This window comes from Schistocerca piceifrons, chromosome X (genome assembly GCF_021461385.2).
Source record: "Schistocerca piceifrons isolate TAMUIC-IGC-003096 chromosome X, iqSchPice1.1, whole genome shotgun sequence".
Lineage (NCBI taxonomy): Eukaryota > Metazoa > Arthropoda > Insecta > Orthoptera > Acrididae > Schistocerca > Schistocerca piceifrons.
This window is the reverse complement of record NC_060149.1, coordinates 742,680-766,968: the sequence shown is the minus strand read 5'-3', so window position 1 is coordinate 766,968 and position 24,289 is coordinate 742,680. Positions and strand designations below refer to the sequence as shown.

At 39.2% G+C, this 24,289-nt stretch overlaps 1 protein-coding gene across 4 annotated transcripts in view; it reads left to right on the top strand.

Moving 5' to 3' along the window:
* The window catches only part of LOC124723123 (leucine-rich repeat protein 1-like), a 145,387-nt gene that overhangs the window by 61,341 nt on the left and 59,757 nt on the right, over positions 1–24,289 (top strand). For all 4 annotated transcript variants that reach the window (XM_047248305.1, XM_047248306.1, XM_047248307.1 and 1 more), the window contains exons 3-4: positions 21,945–22,217; positions 22,539–22,772. In XM_047248305.1, coding sequence (XP_047104261.1) covers positions 21,945–22,217; positions 22,539–22,772 — 507 coding nt within the window. The remainder of the gene's footprint in view (positions 1–21,944; positions 22,218–22,538; positions 22,773–24,289) is intronic.

Sequence of the window (24,289 nt, the reverse complement as noted above, 5' to 3'; positions counted from 1 at the left end):
TTAATGCTTCATTAAAGTTCACTTGTCATTTAGTTTTTGCATTCTGGACGGTTAACTTTTATTTACTGCTTATTCTTTAATAGATTTTATTTCTTTCTGTTATCCTGAGGTATCCATTCCTTTTCTCTCACTCTCTCTCGTATCTTATTATTTATCCAGAACCTCTTTGCTTGACACTTTTTACCTTCTCGTACCTAGGATAAGATATTCAATCCTCTTAAAATGATGAATCCCTACTAACTTAACCCTTCCTTAGGTGAGTTAGTGTGTGTGTGTGTGTGTGTGTGTGTGTGTGTGTGTGTGTGTTTTTCATGTGCTGTATTATACCTCCCCTACAAACAACAATATAAACCCACCCTTATTGCATTCAATTGGGTTAAAAACATAGAAATAATCTTTCCTTACAAGTCAATAAACTTATTTCAATGGAAATATGTCATTATTAAATACAATTTATAGATAAATAATCTATGTACTGTAAACTTATTGTAATAATCTTTCTCTAGATTTCATCCTCAAATTGATTACAGTGGGCATCAAAACTATCTGCTTTATTCTTAGATCATTCGAATAAGATAGAAAATGAGGAAGGTTGTCGTAAAATAACCACTGTCACAGCTTGAACCCTGTGATCGCTACATCAACTAAAAAACAGTGAACCTCCTGAGGTTGTTGTTCTCTAATCTCCCGATATATTCTAACTTGTGTCATGTTATAATCTCCCAATATTTTCTAACTTGTGTCATGTTATAAGTCCCCTTCTCTTTATTACTTATGGGGTCGTATAAATGTAATACTTTGCGATGGGGACTATCTATATCCTCCCATGGACCCTGATAAATATGAGACAATTTCACGATTTGTTTATTGATCTTGGCACTCTTAATATGGGTCTTAACCATAACCTTTTCTCCCTTATTAAACTGGAGTTCTTTTGCATCCTGAGTATACTGCTGTAGTCTTTTTTTCTGCACTGCCGTAGAGGTTTTTCCCCATGTTATATTGATTCATATCTACAAGCGGGCTGTTATTTTCAGGCTGTGGTAAAAGATGTAATAATGGTTCTCCTAACACTTCCTTTTTCATTACTTCCAAGGGCACTACACCTGTACTAATATGAGGCAACTCGTGTAACAATAATTCAAATTCAGTTAGTATCTCAGGCCACTTTGAACGTTTACGTACGATTTCTCGGATTACCCTCTGCCAGGTTACTTTGCGGATAATATGTTGAAGTTGTAATGTGGAGAATATTAAATTTCTCCATAATTGTTCTAAAGATTTTACTTGTAAACTGACCCCCGTTATCTGACAATATTTTCTTAGGAACACCCACTTTTACTGCATAATCTCTCTCAATGCATCTACTCAGGTTACGTGCATTTGCTGTGCGAAATGGATATAACTGAACGTATTTTGACCAACAGTCAACCATCACAAAAATATATTTCTGTTTTCCTTTCCAGCCGGAAGGGGTCCTAGGAGATCCACAGCTCCAAGGTCTAGTAACCTATCTGGAATTATAGGGTACATATGATAACATAAGGCTGGTGCTGTTTCTTTCACCTTTTGGCATAACTTGCATACACAGATAATTTTTCTTGTTATTCTTCCCATATTCCTGAAATAATAATGTCTGATCATATGCATCAGACATGTTCTAATACCACAGTGTCCGTAATCTTGGTGTATGTATCCAACAAGTTGTCCAGTTAGGTGAGAGGGTATACAAATCCTCAATCTACCTTGTTCCTTATCACTCCTCCTATACAAGATCTCATTACGAAGTAACCAGCAACCTTTCTTACCAGATACCAGAGTATGATTTCTTAAAGATTGTATTATTGCTTTTAAGTTCTCATCTAATTCTTGTTCCTCCATTATTTGCTTAACTGACTTTTTAATCCCTTTATTATGGTCCCCTTGTTTAAGGAAATAGATCCTAATTTGTGTGTTGTTGCTTAACCTTTCCGGATACTCTCCAGTTCCTACTGGCAGTCTTGACAAAGCATCAGATACTGTATTCTGTGAACCTTTTATATGTACTACTTCGAAATTAAATTCTTGTAGGGCTAACAGCCACCACATTAGTCGTTGATGTAATAATTTACTTTGCATCAGGAATGTAAGTGCCTGATGATCTGTATATACTATGGTTTTATTTCCTGCTAATAAATATCTAAACCTTTTGAAACTCCACAGAATGGCTAAGGCTTCCTTTTCTGTTACACTGTAGTTTTGTTCATGCTCATTCAGTGTGCAACTAGCGAACACTATACTACGGTGATCCTTTGAATCCTTCCCAAAATCTCATTAACAAACCTCACACACTATCCCGTAATTTGAGGCATCTATAGTCATTTTAAATTCATTAAAATCTGGGTGGTACAGTAACCCTGAAAATAATAATTATTTTTTTTTTTTTTTATATTGTTAAAAGCTTCCTTCTTTTTATCACTCCAATGCCAGGGTGTCTTTTGTTTAAGCAAAATTGTAATACATGGGTTAATTATACAGTCTCCTGACATGAACTTTCTAAAAAAATTTACCATTCCTAGAAAGGATTTTAATTGTTTTTTATCTTGCGGATCGGAACATCGCGCTATAGCCTCTACTCTACTCGGGTCAGGTCTAATCCCCTTAGCATGTTATATGACCTAGAAATTTAACCTCTTTGCTACCAAATGTAGATTTAGCTAACTTAAATGTTATTCCCTTTTGTTTAAACTTATCAGATACCTTTTCCAATAATTGTCTGTGTTCTTCCCAATTATCAGAGATTACTAACAGATCGTCCACATATAGTATGATTTTCTGCGCTAACTCATCTCAAAGAGCTAAATCTAACGCCCTCATAAATACCGATACCGATACGTTAAGACCGAATGGTAAAACTTTGAATTGGAATGACCTGCCCTCAAATAAAAATGCAGTATATGGCCTAGAATCTGGATGGAGTTTTACTTGCCAATATCTGTCATCTTCACGGGATTTATTTAAAATATCTAATTGTTCTAAGTAGCTTAAAATACTACTTACTCTTCTCCATTCTCTCCGTCTTAATTTCTCTTTTACATATGTCGGCATGAGACTTATTAACACCTTAATTAGATGTCCTTCATAGATAGGTTCATCTAAAAACTTTACTCTTGTTAAATGCCACTCGAAGTATGTTTGGAATTATCCCCAACTACGATTGTAAGGGGCCGGATCCAATAATTCTAACATCAACTTTTGTTGCTCCCCTTCTGACCAATATTTTTCCTTAAACTGGTAGACAAAATCCTCCCAATTACAAAAATATTTAGCATTTAATATGCCCCATTCGGCGGCTTCTCCTTCCAGATGTCCTACCACAAAGCTAATTCTTTTCTTACTATCCCACGTTTGAGGTAAAGCATCCTCAAATGTTTTTATAAACACAATGGGATGTACTGAGCCTTCGGTTTTAAAACCAGGAAACCGGTTTGATAACTGACCACTATTTCCAATCCAAATTTCTCCCCACAAATCTTTAGTACAAGGAATAACCATAGGTTCTTTTCCATTTACGTGTGCATTCTCCGTGCTCCCTTCAGAGGTATTGTACTGTATGGGATTTTCGTCTAATATTATTTTATCTTGTGCTTTTGAGCTAGCACCTGAAGTCTCTTCCCGTTGTCCTCGGGGAGGTAAAACGGGCAATCCATCGCTAGTTACATCACGGTTAATGTCCACTACAAAATCTAAATTACGATCAGTTCTAATTGTCTCGTTTATTTCCCCACGAAGTCTCTCCAACCCGCATTGTTAGAAAGATTCTCTTTGCCGAGACTCATTTAATTCTATTTCATTCCTCTCTATTCTTTGCTTAAGAGAAGAGAGTTTTTGTTTTTCCTTTTCTAACTCACTTGTAATCTGAGATAATTTTTCTTCCTGTATATTGTTTATAACAGTTTTAACTTTCTCCAGAGAATCAGTAAATTCATCCCTGGTATCTTTAACAATGTTTTGAATCTCTTCTCTTAAATCATTGTTGTTAGTTTCAAGATCGGTGGAGAGATTTGATTTCAGACTAGCAAAATCTTCCGAAAGCTTATGTATATCTTGTATCAGCTTACCTTTTTCTTCCCTAGACTCACAAATGTGTGTTTGCAATTGAGAAGCTACTTCTGTTATGTGTTCCATAACTTCTTGTATGAAAGTATCGTTATCCTTTCTATCATCATTTATCTGTCCACCGATCTCCACTTTCAAAGCATCTAAGGACTGCGACAATTCGGTTTTCGTTCTGTCCATAGACTGTGAAAATTCGGTTTTCGTATCATCTAACTGAACTGAAAGAGCCTGAAGAATACTACTAATTCCTGCCAATTGAGTAGCTACAGATAAATTTTCCTTCTCCAGCTGTGCACACCTTTCGTACACATGCTTCGATTGTTTGGCTATTTCTTTTCTAATTTCTCTGTGTTCCTTTCTGGCTTCCCTACGGTCTCGTTCAACCTGCTCCCTTTCATCTGTTATCAATGGTTCACCTTCTTGCGTTTACATTTTATAGCGAAAACCCACAAATACGATGACTCAATGTTATACTGTTGTTCCATGCTCACTTCGGTCCTAACCTTCTACAAATTAATACTCTCACTCGCACTTCGCGTTACACTCCCGTAATGAAAAGACTCACCGAGTCTGTCCTGCACTGCTACGACGACGAGCTGCCGGCCTCGTTGTCTACAACCCGCGTCTACTGCAACTGTGTCGCTGTCTCTGACCAGCGACTCTGTAACGGCGTCGCTGACCACTAGCAGCTAGTCTGCACAGGCATCGTCGGCTGCAAACGGCGCTACGGCAATGGGCGTCGACGACCGCTAACTGCTACGCAGGTGTCGGCTGCAAACTGCGTTGTGGCAACGGGCGTCGCCGAGTGCGAGCAGCGACAACTCGAACCTGTACAAACTCTTTACCAAAATTGATGGTGGGGTTTCTTCCTCCCCACCACTGCAGTCGTATGAGCTGTCTTGACCTCAGCCGTTCTGCACTCCAATCACTGCTGCGCTCTATCCAGCTTTGGGTCCTGTCACTTGGGTCGCCACGTCTGCGCTGAACCGCCAATCCTGTCGCAGCAACTCAGCAACAATGTCTGCAGCAGGGGAAAGAAAGGCAATCTGCAAACCAACAGGCTTCACAACAGCCTAACCGTGTACCCAATATCGACGGTCCGCCGCAGATCAAATTATACGTTCTTTTCCCAGTTACTTGAAAAATCCATAAAGGAAAACATTAATCTGTAGCAGATTCAACCTAGAAGATAAGGATAGATGCAGTAAAATTCACCAGTCCCTGTTGTAGAAAAGTTTTATCGAAAAAAATTTTTTTGACAGTTCAATAAAGTCACAGAGTTTCTATATGTTCGTTGTGGGGTCTGACACTCCTTGATATCTTTGCCAGAATAAATTGAAATTCTCCAAATTTTTCCTTAAATAATTAATTAATGTCACTAAAGAATCAATCTTGTTCTCATTTAATGAAATATTCCACTTTAAAACCGATCTTCTTGACCACAATCGCCGTAAAGTTTTAAAACAGAATTTTAATACACGTCGCAGTATCAGTTATTTTCAAAATATCAGTACGTGTCGACTTCTCATTAATAAAACTTTAAACTAGTTAATTATTGAAGATCGTCCACACTTCTGATAAAATTCTGCCTGAATCTCTTCAAGAACTCTGAATTTTAATAAATTTGCAACCACGATGCAATAGTAGTTAGCTCTCGTCATCCGCCGCGTCTGGAGTCCCCACTGGATCACCTTGCTGCCACCCATGACATGAAAGAAAAGAAACAAAATCTTTTTAGATAACAAGTCTCCACTTAACATACTACAAATAAATAAATATATATATTAACATTTCTTACCTGGCGTCGCTCAAGCGGTAAAGAAACGTGATGTTTCCTGATTAGACTTTTGAAAGCCCGCATCTCGTGGTCGTGTGGTAGCGTTCTCGCTTCCAACGCCCGGGTTCCTGGGTTCGATTCCCGGCGGGGTCAGGGATTTCCTCTGCCTCGTGATGGCTGGGTGTTGTGTGCTGTCCTTAGGTTAGTTAGGTTTAAGTAGTTCTAAGTTGTAGGGGACTGATGACCATAGATGTTAAGTCCCATAGTGCTCAAAGCCATTTGAACCATTTTTTAGACTTTTGAAACACCACAATGTGAACCAGAAATGAATGTGCCATCTTGTGTATCCTGTGTCTCCTCCCCCATATTATGTTGCCAGATGCTGGGGCATTATGGCATTGATGAATGTAACTTCATTCTCTCAGTACCACCACACATTCATTGTGATGCTGTACGCAGAACCAGAACTTGTCTGTTAAGACAGTGTTGTAGTGCAGTTCTGTTGTCCAGTGTTTTAGTTGGCTTCAGCACTGTCGGTATGCCTCTGTGCAGCTGTGTCGAGGGAAGCTGCAGCAGTGGTAGCTGTGCTGACATTTTGTGATGCTCCAGGTGTCATAGCACTGTTTGTGTGGATACCTGTCTTGCTGCAAACAAGCCAATTTCCTGATTCAAAGTACACAATGGACTGTATGATCCTGCACGGCTGAGTGAATGATATGTTTGTCATCTTGGTTGCTAGTTGTGTGGGGCCTCTGACATCCTGTGCAACAATAGAATGTGGTACTCCTGAACCTGTTGATTTCATGTTCACACGAAAATTGCAGGGTCATGGCTGTCATGATCTACGGTATTGTGGAGCAACAAACTGAAGTCTCAATAGACTGCAGTCCTCCCACTGTTGAGTTTCTCCTTCTTTGACGATTCATAACCTGATGTTCTCAAACAGCATTCAAATTCAGTTTCTGAATTAGAAATATGATGCATAAGCTTTCCTTATATATATTAATTTTCATGGTGTTGTACTGAAATGCTAATAATTTTTGTATCCCAACTTTTAGTACACTTCATCCCAGTTTGATGTTTGTTTCATGCTACCTTCATGGTATTGCCATTGTAATGGCAAGAAGTGAAGTTAAAATACGTGGCTGAAGCTAAAATTTATTTCTGAAGTTTTTGTCTATAACTTATCAGCAAAATGCTATAAGTAAAATTTTATTACTAAATAGTGCAGAATTGACTTCTTTTACTAGAGGTACATAAAGGATTTTTATGAAATGCTTATGGGCGTCAGTCAATATCGGTATCTGTGAGAGCTTGTGGTAACAGTTGTTGTATCCTCATCTACTAGTAGTACAGACACAAAGACGTTTGATCTGTTGCTGGTTGTAGATATTGGTATGACCAGCATATGGCATTTATTGGGGGGTTAGAGCCTGACAGCAGCCACACACAACACTGGAGGCCACTGGAGATGCCGACTACATAGGTAAACCTTCTAGCATCAAGTTGTTTATAAATTCTGTCACATTGTACACCAGACAGATCACTCTGCTGTATGAAGCTATTCAGGACACACAATACAAGCCTGTGTACTTGGATTTTGTATTGGATTTATGTTTGGATGTCTAGTATGCTAGTGTTCTATTTAGTCAATGGTTGGCTTGCAACTTCCCCTGTGAAGTTGCTTGCCTCTGTCTTTGGGCAGATACAAACTCTGAACATAACCTATATATTCTCCGGCTCATCCATCTATGTTCAGTGGTTGTGGATTTGAACCTGAGTACGGCTTTGTGAAACTCGTATTGATTGCAGACTTGAACCTGAGCCCACTTGAGGGGCTCTCATTCAAAGCATGAACTGAACATTGTTTGTGTCTTGTGGAATAAAAAAGTGCCACTGAGGATGATATGTGTGCAATGCCCATTGGAATATGCCAGACTGTTTAGAGGCACGATATGGGTGGGGATGGTGTATGCACTCTGTAATTTTCCCTATGTGGCCCATGTGTTAACAGCTAGTACTGTCGCAACTATCGAGGCCCTCGCAAACAGTTTTGTAGAGGAAGTACCCGACAGTTGTATCAGACAAGGCCCGCAGTTTGTGTCATCTGAGTTCAGAAATTTCTCTCAGAATAACACAGTATCCCATCTGACCACCATTCTTTTCCACCCAGCATCAAATTCATAAATGTAGTTGCCGGTCAGAACGTTTAACCTAAGACAGAAAAGAAAACGCTGACATAATTTCTCACAGAAACCTTAATTGGCTTCCTCACAAGCTGTCAGTCCATCTCCATTAACGGTCGCAGTCCAGCAGAACTGCTAGATGGGTACTGACACTGTTCACTACTGGGCCTACTGTGGCTGACCCAGAGAGCTCAGATCGCAAGGTCAACATGTATTACTACATGTGATCCAATGTATGGGATGAGAAGGTTGGCAGTACTCTGGGCTTGATTGAAGGCATTGTCATAGGTCATAGGTTGAGTCAATTATTCAAAGTTGCAACCAGTCAGAACCAGCTGATCCATTGCCCTAACCACCTGTATGAGTCCCCTGATTTTCCCACAGCACAGATATCATCCCCACCTCCACATATACAGCAGAATGACCTCTGTCCTCTGTCACTTGGTGTCACAACTACAACTCGCACGAGGCAAACCCATCAATGTTAAGTCTCTTCCCACACGATGCTGTTACCTCGCCCCCCCCCCCCCCCCCCGCCCCACCCTCACCTCCTCCACAACCACCCCGACCCCCACCCACACCCCCATCCCCTACCTGCACTGGAAAGCCCAATGCTGACCATCCAGAAAACATGTCACCCCTGTTTTTACCCTTAGAGGAGGAAGATGTCACCATCCCTATCTCCTCCCTCAGCCCCTACCAATTTCACCACCCGTGATGTTTGAGCCACTGACTGGATTACCAGCATCCCTAGCACACCCATGATGGTAGAGCCACTGGCTGGGTTACCAGCATCCCAAGCAAACCCGTGACGGTAGAGGCACTGGCTGGGTTACCGATGCACCTAGCAACTAATACTACCTTGCTGTGTACCAGGAATTTCCTCTGTGTCAGATGAATCACTGCCCAGGCCATTTCCATGCTGGTTAAGGGGGGGGGGGGGAGTTGTGATGTCCTCATTTGTTTGGGACTGATGAAGATGAAGAGATGTTTGCACTCATATCAGTATGACCAACATAGGGCATATCTCTAGGAGGCTGAACCCAACAGATCCTGCTGCAGCTGCTGATGCCAGTTGTATTTGGCAAACCCTATGGCATCAAGCAGCCTATAAAGTCTGTCACAATGTATGCTGGAGCAGATCACTCCACTGTAGGAAACAGTTTCAAACCCATCGTACTAGCCCAGTGTTTATGATCTCTCTCTGTACTTCTCTTTGAATGGCTCATAGTCTGCTGCTAATAGACTTTGATATGCGTATGGAATGGTTGACTTGGAGATTGTGCTGCGTAGTGGTTCTCCCACATCTCCAGGCAGATACAAACTCTGAAGGTATCCTTTATGTTCCTGAGTTAATCCTTTGGTGTTCAGTGGCTGTAGACTTGAACCCAGGCCTTCTTGTGGGGCTCTAGTTTGACCCATGTAACACATAGTTCTTGTTTTTATCTTGTGGTATACAAAACCCATGAGAATAAATCAGAGTGCAAAGAATGGGACTAGACTGACTAGAAGATGTGACAAGTATTTCTCACACTAGTTTTACCACTCCATTTACACTGATATTTTCAGTTATTACTTTCTTTTGTCACAATGGAAGAATCTAGGGTATTTGACATTTTTGTCTTTATCAATCAGCTTTTGTCTCTGCCTACATGTGTGCACATCGGAGATAGACATGACAGATGAAATGGGAGAACCAGATTCCATGGTTAAAGTTATCAGTGCTAGTGTTACCTTCATTTTGCTGCACGGAAGTTCTTTATGACATGTATACTACCTGGTGGTTAGTTTCATGTTCCACGGATCATTTGTACAGTTAATTTACACTCACATTACTCATTCGTATGCAAATATGGCTACTTGCTGACCAGTTACAAGTTCATGTCCATTATAATTATCCGGGCTGTTATGCCGTGGTCGGTTGATGAATTCTGTGGTGATTCCCAACATTTCGTCTCCGACTGCGGGAGACATCTTCAAGGGGGTCCGTAGCTCGATGGAAGGTCCAACACACACACTGGCTCGCTACTGACTCAACGTTGGGAATCACCACAGAATTCATCAACCGACCACGGCATAACAGCCCGGATAATTATAATGGACATGATATTTCCGCCCGTGAAAGTCTACATTTTAGTAGTTACAAGTTCAATTTTTAAAAAATATAAATGTGAATTAGTAATTGTTACCCGTCAACCTTTACACATTTCAAACCTAGAAATTATTCTATGGAATGGGTGTGTCAAGGAGAAACTTTCAAATTTAATGTAACTGTCTGTCAGGCATTTTACTTCATTGGGTAAGGGATGAAACATTTTGGCGGCAACATTGTGCACCCCTGTTTTGTGCTAAAGACGACCTTAATGTGGAGTAATGAATGTAATTTTTTTCTTCTGGTATTGTAATTAGGTACACTGTTGTTCCATTTGAACTGTAGTACATTATTTACCACAAACATCATGAGGGCATAAGCATACTGTGAAGGAATAGTAAAAATGCCTAACTCCTTCAACATATACCTATAAAAAGATCATGGGTGATGATCTTATAGCATCCTTACAGCATATTTTTGAGCAATAAAAACCTTTTCTTAAAAATAAGGTCCCAGAACATCATTTAATACAGCATTATTGAGTGAAAAGTATGCAGAGTATGCCAACCTACTGATTTCTCTCCCCATAAGATTTGCAATAATTCACAGTCCAAATGTGGCTGAACTAAATTGTGTTAGCAGTTCTAAAATGTGGTTTTTCCAGTTTAAATTCTTATCAGTATTAACACCTAAATATTTTGAAGTTTCCACACTAGTTATTATTTCCGCACCATCTGTTACACTTATCATTGTTTAGTACTTATAGATGTGCTGAACTGAATATGTTGTGTCTTTTTAAAATTGAGTGTGGCACTGCTTCTCTCTGTGTGAAGAATCACTTAAAACTGCCACATGAGGTACTGTGGACTAGAAAATAATACACATTTCTGCAAACTACATTTTCTATTCAGTGCCACTTATGAAGTGCTATCCAAAATTTTTGGGACTGGTGCTGCTATCTGTTGCAAACTTTACCTTTGGCCTAATGGTCACCATCACCCTCGAAGTAGTTCCCATCCACACGTACACACCGGTCCCAGCGCTTCTGCCACTGGTCAAACGTTTTCTGGCAGTCCTGTTATTTGACGGTGTTTATCACTGCCAGTGATGCTTCTCGAATCCTCTCTAGAGTGTCGAACTGATGGCCTTTCAACTCGAGTTTCAGTTCTGGGAATAGTGCGAAGTTGCGAGGTGCCAAATCTGGCAAGTACGGTGGGTGGGGTACAACCGCTGTGTTGTTTTTTGCCAAAAAGGCCCCGGTGAGCAAGGTGGTGTTACAGGGTGCGTTGTCGTGATGCAGCAGCCAGTTCCCTTGATGCCAAAGTTTGAGCCGTCGTCGCTGTGTGTGTTCAGAGCCACCGCAAAATGTCACAGTGGTACACAGAATTCACTGTTTGGTTGGGTGGCGAATTCTTTGTGCACAATTCCCTCGGTATCAAAGAAAACAATGATCGTGCTCTTTACTTTGCTCTTCACCTGTTTTGCTTTTTTGAGTGTTGGAGAGCCCGGGCTCTTCCACTGGGATGATTGTTGCTTTATCTCTGGGTAATAACCGTAAATCCAGCTCTCGTCATCTGTGATAACCCGTGACAAGAAGGTCGCATCATCAGATGCGGTGTGTTGAAGGTCCGTGCTCACTTCAACAGGCTGCACCTTCTGATCGGCAGTTGAGATCCTTGGCACAAAATTTGCAGCGACATGATGTGTGCCAAATTCATCAGTCTACATTCGTTGACATGTCCCGTAACCGATACCCACATCATCTGCAAGGTCTAGAAGGTTTGACGTCGATCTGCATTAACCGATTGTTGCAGTTTGGCAGCAATGTCTGGCATTGTGCTGCTAACGGGTCTTCCAGTGTGAGCGTCATCTTCGACGTCTGTACGGCCGGCCCTGAACAGAGCGTGCCACTTGACAGACACACGTACGGCTCGTGCTCTGTCCGCCAAACACTTGCAAGGGTCTCAGTAGCACTTTTCCCAAGATTCGCACAGAATTTGATACACGTGTGCTGTTCTGTTCGCGGATCCATTGTAAAATCACCACACACCAAACACACAGTATTACAGAAATCACTGTGGACACACAACACATCCTCCCAGATGAATGCCACTCTGCACACTGACTCATCAGATATGCAGCTCTCGCCAGCAAGTGGTGCAAAGATTTACTACTCCTACTTTCCAGATGGCAGCACCAGTCCCGAAAAGTTTGGATTCCACCTCGTATACTTACCTGTTAATTTTGAACATATGAATAATGTATGAAGGCTTCTAATGTGTAGATATATCTTATTATGCTGGACACATGTCCTGACTCCATGGGGCCTGAGCCCCCTCAAAAATTCGTTTTTGGGGGGGTGGGTGGTGAGGGAAGTGGAGCCCCCCGCCCCCCCCCCCCCCCCCCCCAATAATTTAAGAAAATTATTAGCTATATTATGCTGTGTAAAATCGCAAAATTATGTTGGAATTTTTTATTTTCCTTGGTTGACGATAGTTACCTTTTAAAATACATTCAGTAATGAGTTAAAACAAATAATTATTACGGTAGTAAGCAGGTTAACTGAAAGCAAGTGGTGTGAATCATGATAGTTTTACAGTGCTGTGGCCACACTTAAAATTTGTCCCGGTGGACGAACCTTCAGGTAAAGTCTGGCACTGGCATGTCAGTACTGCAGCTGCGGTGACATCAAAAGGACTGGAGCAGAAGCCCCTGGAATCCTCTGCCTCGCGTCGCCTTGACGCTTCGAGACATTATGACACTGCGGCTATATAAAGCCCACCCTGCTGTTGCAGTCATTCAGTGTGGATAGTTTCGTTCAATGCATGCTACAGATCTGTTTAGTATTCCGACTTTAGTGTCTAGTTGACTATTTTACAAGACTATATTTTATTCATTTTCTTCAGACTCCTATTGTATTGTGAATTAAGTTTACAATGGATAAATTTGTTACCAAAAAGGCGTGCTTGGAAGTTGATGATACTGCAAGTCAACCTCCAACAATTATTGTGTCGTCAGTTGCTTCATTGTCTTGAGGCAAGAACCGTTCACAGCCGAAACCTGGACAGTTCAGTAAGGGAAGATCGTTTCAGAAGTCTTGGTGTCTTGTTTGATCAAATATACATGGATAGCGTATGAAGCATCTACCGAAAAAGTTTTTTCAAGACCTGCAAAGAGGCAGATGATAAAAATTTATTACAATGTTCTTCAAAAAAAGAAGATGCATTTACTTCCGTAGGGTTCTCTAACTGGAAAAAGGTTTTGGAAAAATTCTGTCTTCATGAAAATACATTTACGGGTAAAGAAGGTGTTCTTAAACTACACTCCTGGAAATGGAAAAATGAACACATTGACACCGGTGTGTCAGACCCACCATACTTGCTCCGGACACTGCGAGAGGGCTGTACAAGCAATGATCACACGCACTGCACAGCGGACACACCAGGAACCGCGGTGTTGGCCGTTGAATGGCGCTAGCTGCGCAGCATTTGTGCACCGCCGCCGTCAGTGTCAGCCAGTTTGCCGTGGCATACGGAGCTCCATCGCAGTCTTTAACACTGGTAGCATGCCGCGACAGCGTGGACGTGAACCGTATGTGCAGTTGACGGACTTTGAGCGAGGGTGTATTGTGGGCATGCGGGAGGCCGGGTGGACGTACCGCCGAATTGCTCAACACGTGGGGCGTGAGGTCTCCACAGTACATCGATGTTGTCGCCAGTGGTCGGCGGAAGGTGTACGTGCCCGTCGACCTGGGACCGGACCGCAGCGACACACGTATGCACGCCAAGACCGTAGGATCCTACGCAGTGCCGTAGGGAACCGCACCGCCACTTCCCAGCAAATTAGGGACACTGTTGCTCCTGGGGTATCGGCGAGGACCATTCGCAACCGTCTCCATGAAGCTGGGCTACGGTCCCGCACACCGTTAGGCCGTCTTCCGCTCACGCCCCAACATCGTGCAGCCCGCCTCCAGTGGTGTCGCGACAGGCGTGAATGGAGGGACGAATGGAGACGTGTCATCTTCAGCGATGAGAGTTGCTTCTGCCTTGGTGCCAATGATGGTCGTATGCGTGTTTGGCGCCGTGCAGGTGAGCGCCACAATCAGGACTGCATATGACCGAGGCACACAGGGCCAACACCCGGCATCATGGTGTGGGGAGCGATCTCCTACACTGGCCGTACACCACTGGTGATCGTCGAGGGGACACTGAATAGTGCACGGTACATCCAAACCGTCATCGAACCCATCGTTCTACCATTCCTAGACCGGCAAGGGAACTTGCTGTTCCAACAGGACAATGCACGTCCGCATGTATCCCGTGCCACCCAACGTGCTCTAGAAGGTGTAAGTCAACTACCCTGGCCAGCAAGATCTCCGGATCTGTCCCCCATTGAGCATGTTTGGGACTGGATGAAGCGTCGTCTCACGTGGTCTGCACGTCCAGCACGAACGCTGGTCCAACTGAGGCGCCAGGTGGAAATGGCATGGCAAGCCGTTCCACAGGACTACATCCAGCATCTCTACGATCGTCTCCATGGGAGAATAGCAGCCTGCATTGCTGCGAAAGGTGGATATACACTGTACTAGTGCCGACATTGTGCATGCTCTGTTGCCTGTGTCTACGTGCCTGTGGTTCTGTCAGTGTGATCATGTGATGTATCTGACCCCAGGAATGTGTCAATAAAGTTTCCCCTTCCTGGGACAATGAATTCACGGTGTTCTTATTTCAATTTCCAGGAGTGTAAATTGTATCACTAACTGAAGTGTGGCCTCCCAATTGAATGAACAGTTAGATAGTGATATGAAGAAAGGCTGTTTAGCTCTTGAGACAATTTTTACTACCGTGCAATTTCTTTGCCGACAAGGACTAGCAATTAGAGGGCATGAAGATGTAAACTCAAATATTTTTCAATAGTTGGAACTCCAAAAGAATGGCATACCTGAGTTTAAAGATTGGTTAGGGTGTTCAGTGTATAAGTGGACGTCCCACAATATTCAAAATGAGATCATTGATCTACTAGGAAAGTCTGTGTTGAGAAAGGTATTGGCTGCAATCAAGAAGACTGAACATTTTTCTGTTACGGTTGATGAAATAAGTGATTCTTCAATTCACAAACAAGTGTCATTTTGTATTCGTACTGTCGATGATTCCTTAATCATCAACGAAGACTTTATTGGCTTATACGAGACCCCCAAAACTGAATCACAAACTCTGTTTAGTATTTTAAAAGACGTTTTTGCTCCTCTTGATTTGTCAGTGGATAACTTAAGAGGATGGTGCTAGGGTGGTGTCTCGAATATGAGAGGTAAATTCAAAGGACTAAAAAAAGTTAGTTTTGGATATACAACCAAAAACACATTATGTGTACTGCACTGCACACAGTTTATACTTGGCAGTTGTAGACAGTCTCCACCATCTTACATCAATGATGGATATTATGGCTTTAGTCAAGGACTTAATAAACAACAAAGGGATGGGACTTTTCAGAAGCATATGCTGTGAGAGTGCAAATGACCAAGCTGGTCTACGACCCCTTTGCCCGACTCGATGGACTATGCGAGCTTCCAGTATCTTGAGAATATTGGAAAACTGTGAAGGACTTCTAGAGTCTTTTGAAACATTTTCTGCAGAGGACAAAACAGAGGCAGGTTACAAATTTGCAATGTTGTAATTCAAGACTTATTTCTTGTTACGTCTTTATTGCCAAGCAGTGAACACAGTAGAGGATGTCAATGAAAAAATTCAATGCCCCCATCTAAGTGTTGCTGATCTGGAAAAAATATATGAGGGCTTGATTTGTATATTGAATGGAAGGCGTGATAGTTTTGAACACTTTTGGGAATTGTGTTAAAAAGAAAAACCTTCACTAGTTGATGATCCTTCGCTTCCACGGAATCGAAGTATACCAAAGTAGTATGAAAACAACGAAGCCAGCTCACCGCACACTTTCATAGCCCCATAGGAATACTACAAAGCTATTTACATTGAAGTTTCTGAAACGGTGCAATCTTGCATTACTGAGCAGTTTGCTTCAACTGGACTCACACGGGTCATTGCAGTTGAACAACAGTGCTTGCTTTTAGTAAACAGAGGTGAAACAAATTTGGAAAAATCAAAGAGTTTTTCAGAAATGACCTAGACATTGAGAGACTGCGCTAACACTTGAATATGTTAGCTTATATCACTAATAAAAAAACAACTTGTCTTAAAAAACATGCGTGATGTAAGAAAGTACATTACACAAGAGCCTGCAGTTGGAGAAATGTTATGTGAAGTAGTGAACTGCATTAAGCTTCTCCAAATAGTTCCAATCACTACAGCAACATCAGAACAGTCATTTAGTGCCCTTGTATGTCTGAAGTTATATCTCCTAACAACAATGGGACAGAAGCTATTCAACAACTTGGCTGTTCTTCATGCCTACCGAGATGTTTTGGGTGAATTGGATATCCGACCAGTCATCAATGACTTCATATTCAGTAATCCAGTAAGGCGGTTGACAATTGCACCTTTCTAAAGACACTCTAGCACTAATAATGGCATTTAGAGCAATATTAAAAATCTTTATTTTATGAAGAATTAAATACATATATAATGAAATTCTCAGTTTAAAAATATTAGTACTAGTTTAGTACTGTGTTACTATATTACTATAGTACTGTATTAGTTATTTTCAAATACTTAAATATTTTTAGGGTGTAAGACCCAATTAAAACCCACTATTTACATACTTTTGACTGAAAGTATTAGGCATACTGTATTAACTTTATTAACTGTATTAAGCATTAACTTTGAGATATTGTTTTTATTTAATGAACCCTTAACCTTATTCAAAGTAAGATCAAATTTGCTTTTTCACTTATTAATCAATGTGCTATTACTGTGCGACAGCAATATTTTTTTATGTTTTATTCTTTTAATGATAGTTTAGGATTTATTTAAATATAATTTCAGTCTTTTCGGAGCTATATATTAACTGCTCTGTAATAGTCTATGAGCATGATTATTACTGTAAATTAAATTAGCTTTTTAAGAAAAGCCAAAAAATGTGTCATGCTTGTCGAGTTTCCCGGAGTGTAGAGTTATCGAGAGTCCAGTTTTCGGGGTTGTAATGTTGATCATATGACTCCAAAATGCTTAAAAAAACTTTAAAACTCACTATTTTTCATGTAAAATTTAGAAAATTTCCCAGGGCAAGAGCCCCAGTATGGGCCTCCCCAATATTTTTTATAAGTCGGTGCCCCTGATGCTGGAGACACTGAAGGTGGTTTGGTGAAGCTACACTAGGAGTATACGCAATAAGCAGAAGTTGGTATGATCCAATTTTTTATGGTTCAGTTTTGTTTGATTACAGATGTACACACAGAATGAGGTCTCATTTGCTGTACTGATGTTAATGACATAGTGGTGCAGTGATACTACACTTTTAATGGTCCAAAATTGCTAATGGCAACTTGTAATTGATTCAAGTTTGAGTAAAACATTTCAAAAAAAAAGTTTCATTCAAAATTCACTTCCTACTTCATTGAGTGTTATGCTGCACTGAACTGTTATTCTAAGAATTGACTAATTTTATGTGAAAATGCTCTAATTGCAAGTATCTTGATAGAAAGGACTGGGTTTAGTGCCTAGACTGCAAGTACACAGTCATTTACAATGAATAACAGGAGTAATAATCAGTCCATATAATGCCATCCTGTAGGTGAAACTTTTTCACTAGTATACTTTCATGAACATTTGTGGACTACCTTATATATAGACCTGACTTCATTTCAGATTGTGAACATCTTCAGGTGGATCTGCACTGCTTGAATGTGCTTTTGGGAAGAAAACACAATTTACATTTGATTCTGAGAGTATTTTTTGCAGTTTAAACAGGTAATAGTTGCTGAAATACAGCACAAAAAGCATTATTTAAGAAAAGAAATCTTCCAAAGGTAGGTAGGTAGGTAGGTAGGTAGGTAGGTAGATAGATAGATAGATAGATAGATAAAGAACAGTTGGGGAAAGTTTTTTGCATATGTTTATTGCAGTCATACCTAGTTTGTGGGGTGGTACCTGTTTTGGAACATTTGTTTGTAATCAGTCATTGGTAGACCATGGGTAACATATTTGTTTTATTCTGAGAGGACACCATCATTTTTATTTAGATGATATCAATACATGTTAATAGCTTCTGTTATGGGTACATGGTAAGTGCAGACTTCCACCAGCGAAACGAAAGGCTAGAAGTAATACTAAATCTAGTTTTGTGTGGACATCCACTGCAAGAGTAAGTAGTGGCTGAGTAACAAGTCCTTAACATGATTGACACTGAAGTAGTTCAGTGAGTTTGATTGCATTATGTTATTTCAAGACTGACTCATGGTTTAATTAAAATGTAATTAAAACAATCATTAATTGAACTTTTCATTTCCTATTGCATATTACTGACTAAAGTATGACAGTAAAATAAATCTGAAATTATTGCAGGATGTGATTTATGAAACCGAAGAAAATGAAACAGGCAGGTATATTATGTATCCATAGTTGTATGTTGGTAAGAAATATTACCAGAGCAGATGCATTTCAGGCTAATGTCTTCAATCAGTTAGGACTCCACAAACTTAATCCTGGATCCATTTTCATCATAACTTCTACATAATTTTTCTAGAGTTCATCATCACTGGCTTTTGCACAGCTTTAATTGGTTTAAATAAAGGCTTATGTGGGATAGAACTGGCATCATTAGCAGTCAGGCAAAGGTTACAGCATTTGTGGTGTCCTCAAAATTATAAATATTGTTTTCAGAATTTTCTCACAGCTCTCAACATGTATTGAGAAGAGGTGTGCATATTAACATACTAAGAGGGAGATGAAAGTTCAATTTGCAGACTATTTTGTGTGTGTGTGTGTGTGTGTGTGTGTGTGTGTGTGTGTGTGTGTGTGTGTGTATTTCTACTGCAGAAAGAGGACTTTTTGTCCAAAAGATTTAATATTTTAGCAGGATTTTTTTCATTGTGCCTGTCTGCAACCCAACACCTCTTCTCTGTGTTGAGTAGCAATCTATCCTTTCCATATTGTTGTTATTGCATTCTCTACTTTCTGTTGTTTAAAAATAAAAATAATATTTTCAAAAGATATACCGAAATGGGAAGTCCAAAAATTTTAAATTTTGCATAGTATACAGGCAACATAAATACTCCCATCTGTTCATGTCGAAAGTGTGAATGGAACTGTTATTTTGGTCTAGATTAGCTGTGAGCAGAATACCAGTAAAATTGTCAAAATACTATCTGTTTTGTAGTTCAGTTTGTCGGTAAGTGCATGTGGTTGATTTTTAAAATTATTAAAGTTATTAATTCTTCTAGAATATTCATTTTCTTTCCTTTCTTTGCATGATGAAGGATTTGGAGTTTATGATAAATATTTTGGAATGTCTTTGTGTGTTGTATATCAAATGCATCATGGATGCATTTTGATTATTTTTGTCACATTTTGCATGTTCTTTCAATCAAATCCAAAAACTGTGATGTGGTGTGCATGGAGCAGACTTCAAGGGAATCAAAAGTTTCAGTCATTTTCAAAATCAAAACCCAAATAGCAATTCAGTTCATAGTTTCCACTCTAACAGATAAGAGTATTTACATTGTTTGTGTAATAATATTTACATTGTTTGTCTAATAAGTGGAGTTTAAAATTTTTGAGCTTTTCCTAGTAGTTAAATTTTTGTAAACCAAAATTAATGGAAAAACAAAATGAAAAAAAATTTGCTACCATTTTTATAGATATGGTAACTTTTTTAGGTAACTATCCTTCAGTTAACTCTCTTGCACACCATTGTGTTTCCATTTCATAGTAGTAATATATTGTGCCTTTCTGTTCAGATAATCACTAAATAATGGCTGAAAAATCTGAAACGCATTGTGGAATGACTGAAGAGTTTAAATAAATAACAGCCTGAGTGAGCGAAAAAAAAAAAAAAAAAAAAATGTTGCATTCATTCAAACTATGTTAATTTTGAATTCACAATTTTCATGGTTGCTGGGGGACTGGGGACAGGCCCCATGAATATGTAACATGAAAAGCATAACTGTGAAATTCATGGAGCAATTTCAACCAGTCTTGGTACACATTTGAAATGTGAAAAAAATCACATGCAAAACAACTGCTTTTAGAATCAAAAAGAGACATGTGGTTTATGAAAAGCTAGTGCATCTCATGGGTTCAAGGAACTTGCCTTGGAAAAGCTATAGAAAATTTTTTATTGAGTCTAATAAAATGTCATTAATATAGTTTTGCAGCACAGTTTCATCAATTTCAGAGTTTTCTTGTAGTCAACAATTTTTCAAAGAATTTGAAGTTTTCGTAAGTTTAGATGATTCATGTTCCTAATCATTACTTGAGAATTTACTGTGAAGTACTGTATAATGGTGGTAATATAGAGTATTCACTTTATTTTGTTTTCATTGGGCATGCTGTTAACACAGAGGGAACCTTCCATATACTTAGCATTTGCGGGAGTATTTTTTGTGCATTTCCATGCATGTTATGATGTGGCACTGAGAGATTCGTGCTGTAATTACGTTATAAGCTTTTAAATTTATACAATGTTCTTCTCTTTTAGTTGTATGTAGATATTCAGTGAGTGTTTTCATGTAGCATGCATGTGAAGTGTTTATTCTGTTGAAAATGTTCCAAAGTACAATTCTCTTTTAAGACTGAAGATGATTTTATGTTTGTCTAGGAAACTGTTGAAATGTTAAGTTGCTCTCTTTGAAAAGAACTTTCCACATCATTGCACCTTAAAAATTGGATTACTACTCTCAAATCCAACAAAATTGCCATAAAACAGGCAAACTGCTAAAAGTAAAGGAAGTAAAAGCAGGGAAAGAGAAACCTAGAATTTCATACACGAGGGGGCCCTACTGAACTCAATCTAAACTTTCCTCCTGTGATGAAATGAGGCAGAGTAAGCAAAGCCAGTTGCAACCGTGAAATGTTCATATCTGAAGGAATTTTTGTGTAACCATGTTTCATCCAGCCAAAAACAGATAGAAAACAAAAATATGAACTAGTGTTGTTTTTCTATGCTAACTTTCTCACAATTTTTCATCCATTATCATCATATATTCTCTCTCTCTCTCTCTCTCTCTCTCACTCTCTCTCACTCACCACACACACACACACACACACACACACACACACACACACACACACATCGTACCTCTAATTACTTCTCATATGGTTTTTTTTCTGTCTACTATCTCTCTCTTTTTTTTCTGTGAGTATCATGTACCTAACACACCTCTTGTTGTGTCATCAGTTCCTTGTGCTGTCAATTACTAATCCTGTTTTAGTGTTCATTCCATAAGATTTCCTTTTGTCATCTTCTCTGTATTGTTTAACACTCCACTTACTACATGTTTGTGATAAATTACCATCAGTTATATTAATGGGACTTCCCCCTTTCCTCTTCTCTGCTAACCTTTTCTCCATTATTTCCACAGAAGGAATCTGCATTCAAAAGACTAGAGGTAAGACTGTTTTTGTCAGATTTACCACATTTTTTCATTGTTTGACTGTGCAACCATTGTAGTTCTCAATATTTATACTGTAATGTTACAAAATGGGTGTAAAACTTCAAACCTTATATTTCATTTATATTCATAAAACCATATCTTGTCCCATCATTGACGTCTCTAGACATAGATAATGTAACATTAGGTGGGGAAGTTAACTTGTTATTTTTTTTATGATTTCTAATGACAACTGTTGCACTAGAGTAATTCCATTTTTGTTTTCCATAGCTTTCAGCAGAAAATGTGGAGCAAGTATTTTTTGGAGTCTTACGCAAAAGACAGCTTACCATTAGGTTGAGGGAACCACCTCATGAAGTGAGAATAACTAATAATGTGATTTTTATTCAAAGCTTTGGAAATCTTGTGAAGTTTCTAAGCAAACCAGTAGGTCCATCAGAAACTGTAAAAGAGTCAAGCAGTCAGAAACAGTTGGAAGATTTCAGAAATAAGAAACAGTTGGAAGATTTCAAAAATATGCCTCAGAACCTGAAAGTGCTTAAGGTATGTGTTGTATTATTGGAGTAAAATGTTTGTTTCAAATGTTTTTGTAGTGTGTTAGAGGAGGACCACTGTGTCATTAATTGAATACATAGGTGTCAAACCTGGGATTCAAGGGACCTTTATCATATACATTTGAAATAATGGTAATTATTACTTTCTGGTATTACGGTATTCAATATTCTCAAAAATAAAAAAAAAAATAAAAAAAAAAATTATGTGCAATTTAATGAAGTGTGATTGTTCAGAGGATGTAGTAAGTACTACACCTTAAATATAGATTAACTCAGCTAAGGAATTTAGTTATTCATGTTTCCTTTTCAGCTCCACCACATTGAAATGGATTATCTTCCAGATGAAATTGCAGGACTTCAGCAACTTACTCACCTTGAAGTTGTAAACAGCAACCTGGTTGAAATTCCAGCATTTGTTGGCACTCTTCCCTTGACTGTGTTAAACCTCTCACGCAACAGATTAGGTATTAAAAGTAATTGGGACTTCCTTGCAAGCCCTCTTCTGAAAGAGAACTTAAGACTACTTGATTTACAGAACAATATGGTACGTTCTCGAAATGATTATTAATCCTCTTGTTATACCTGTTATACTGATTCTATGATTTCGCATTATTTACATACTTTAGTTTTGTAATCAATCTTCAGCTCATCATTTGGTACTAATATAAGGAATATGCATTACTATTAACTGGAACTAGTAGCCACTAATTTTTTAAGCCAACAGTGATAATATTAGTTACTTCATTCATACTTATCATGCAAGTTCTACATCATTGGGGTATTTTCCTTAGAACGTGATTTAGATGTTGGATTTCTGTGCTGCAGTAAAGTGACTGAGGAAAGCAAGATTGTCACACTCTGCTGCATAGCAGGTGTTAGGAACTGAGAAACAAGGCATGATAGCATTAATTCCTATTAATTCACCTTGAAGTATTAGCTTGACAATCCTCCATCAAAATATGCAATCAATAAAAAATAAAGTACAACTATTAGAAGTTGAGCTCCAATATTTGAACTGCACAGTAGTTCGTGTTACTAAGCACTGATGTAGAGAGACAGAAATCCAACAGATAGTGTTATCATCATATGGAAGGGCAAACTCTTACTGCAGGAATGCTTCAAGGAGTGGAGGATCATGCATTTGTATCAGAAAAGGAACACAGTTCAAATCCAGACATGACCTCAGTACAGCAAGTGAAAACAAACACTTTGAAATATCAGCTATTGAATTAACAGGGCTTGATATCACCAAGAAATTAATCATTTTATGTGTGTATAGATCTCGCAGTGGTAGTGCGGACACTTTTTCAATAAATTAACAGAAGTTTTAGATAAATTCTCAAGTACAAATGTCAACGTAATTGTGTGAGGGACATTAACATCAACACTAATACCATAAATGAATCCACCAGCACCCTTATAAATATCCTTCAAAGTTTTGGCATGTCCCCATTGGTCAGTAGTGCAACAAGGGTTACTACAATGACTGCATCAGTAATTGACCATGTGGCCACAAATATGGACAGGGAAAAATGTGATGTTGCTGTAAAAGATCCCGGACTATCAGACCATCTCTGTCAAATAACAAAAAACTCACTTTACTCTTTTTGCTGATGACACTTCTATCCTCATCAACAAAACTCCCAACCTCAATCTTGAGGAATCAGCCAATATTTTCTTTAGTGAAGTATGTAATTGGTTTCTAAATAATGGGTTATCACTAAATGTTAATAAGACCCAGTTCGTGCACTTCCAAGTAAGGAAAAAAGTTGATGATCAATTAAGTATTACATTGAATGGTAGTGAGTTACTAAAAGTTGAGTCAACCAAGTTTCTGGGTGTATACATTGACAACAGTCTAAAATGGTCTGAACATTTTTTGCACCTCCACAAAAAACTCAACTCAGCAACATTCGCTGTTCGTATTATTTCCACTGTATGTGACCGAGACACCACAAAAGGTGCTTATTTTAGTTATTTCCATGCATTATTGCTGTATGGCATAGTTTCATGGGGTAATCAGCCACTATCCAAAAAAATATTCATTGCCCAAAAGAGAGT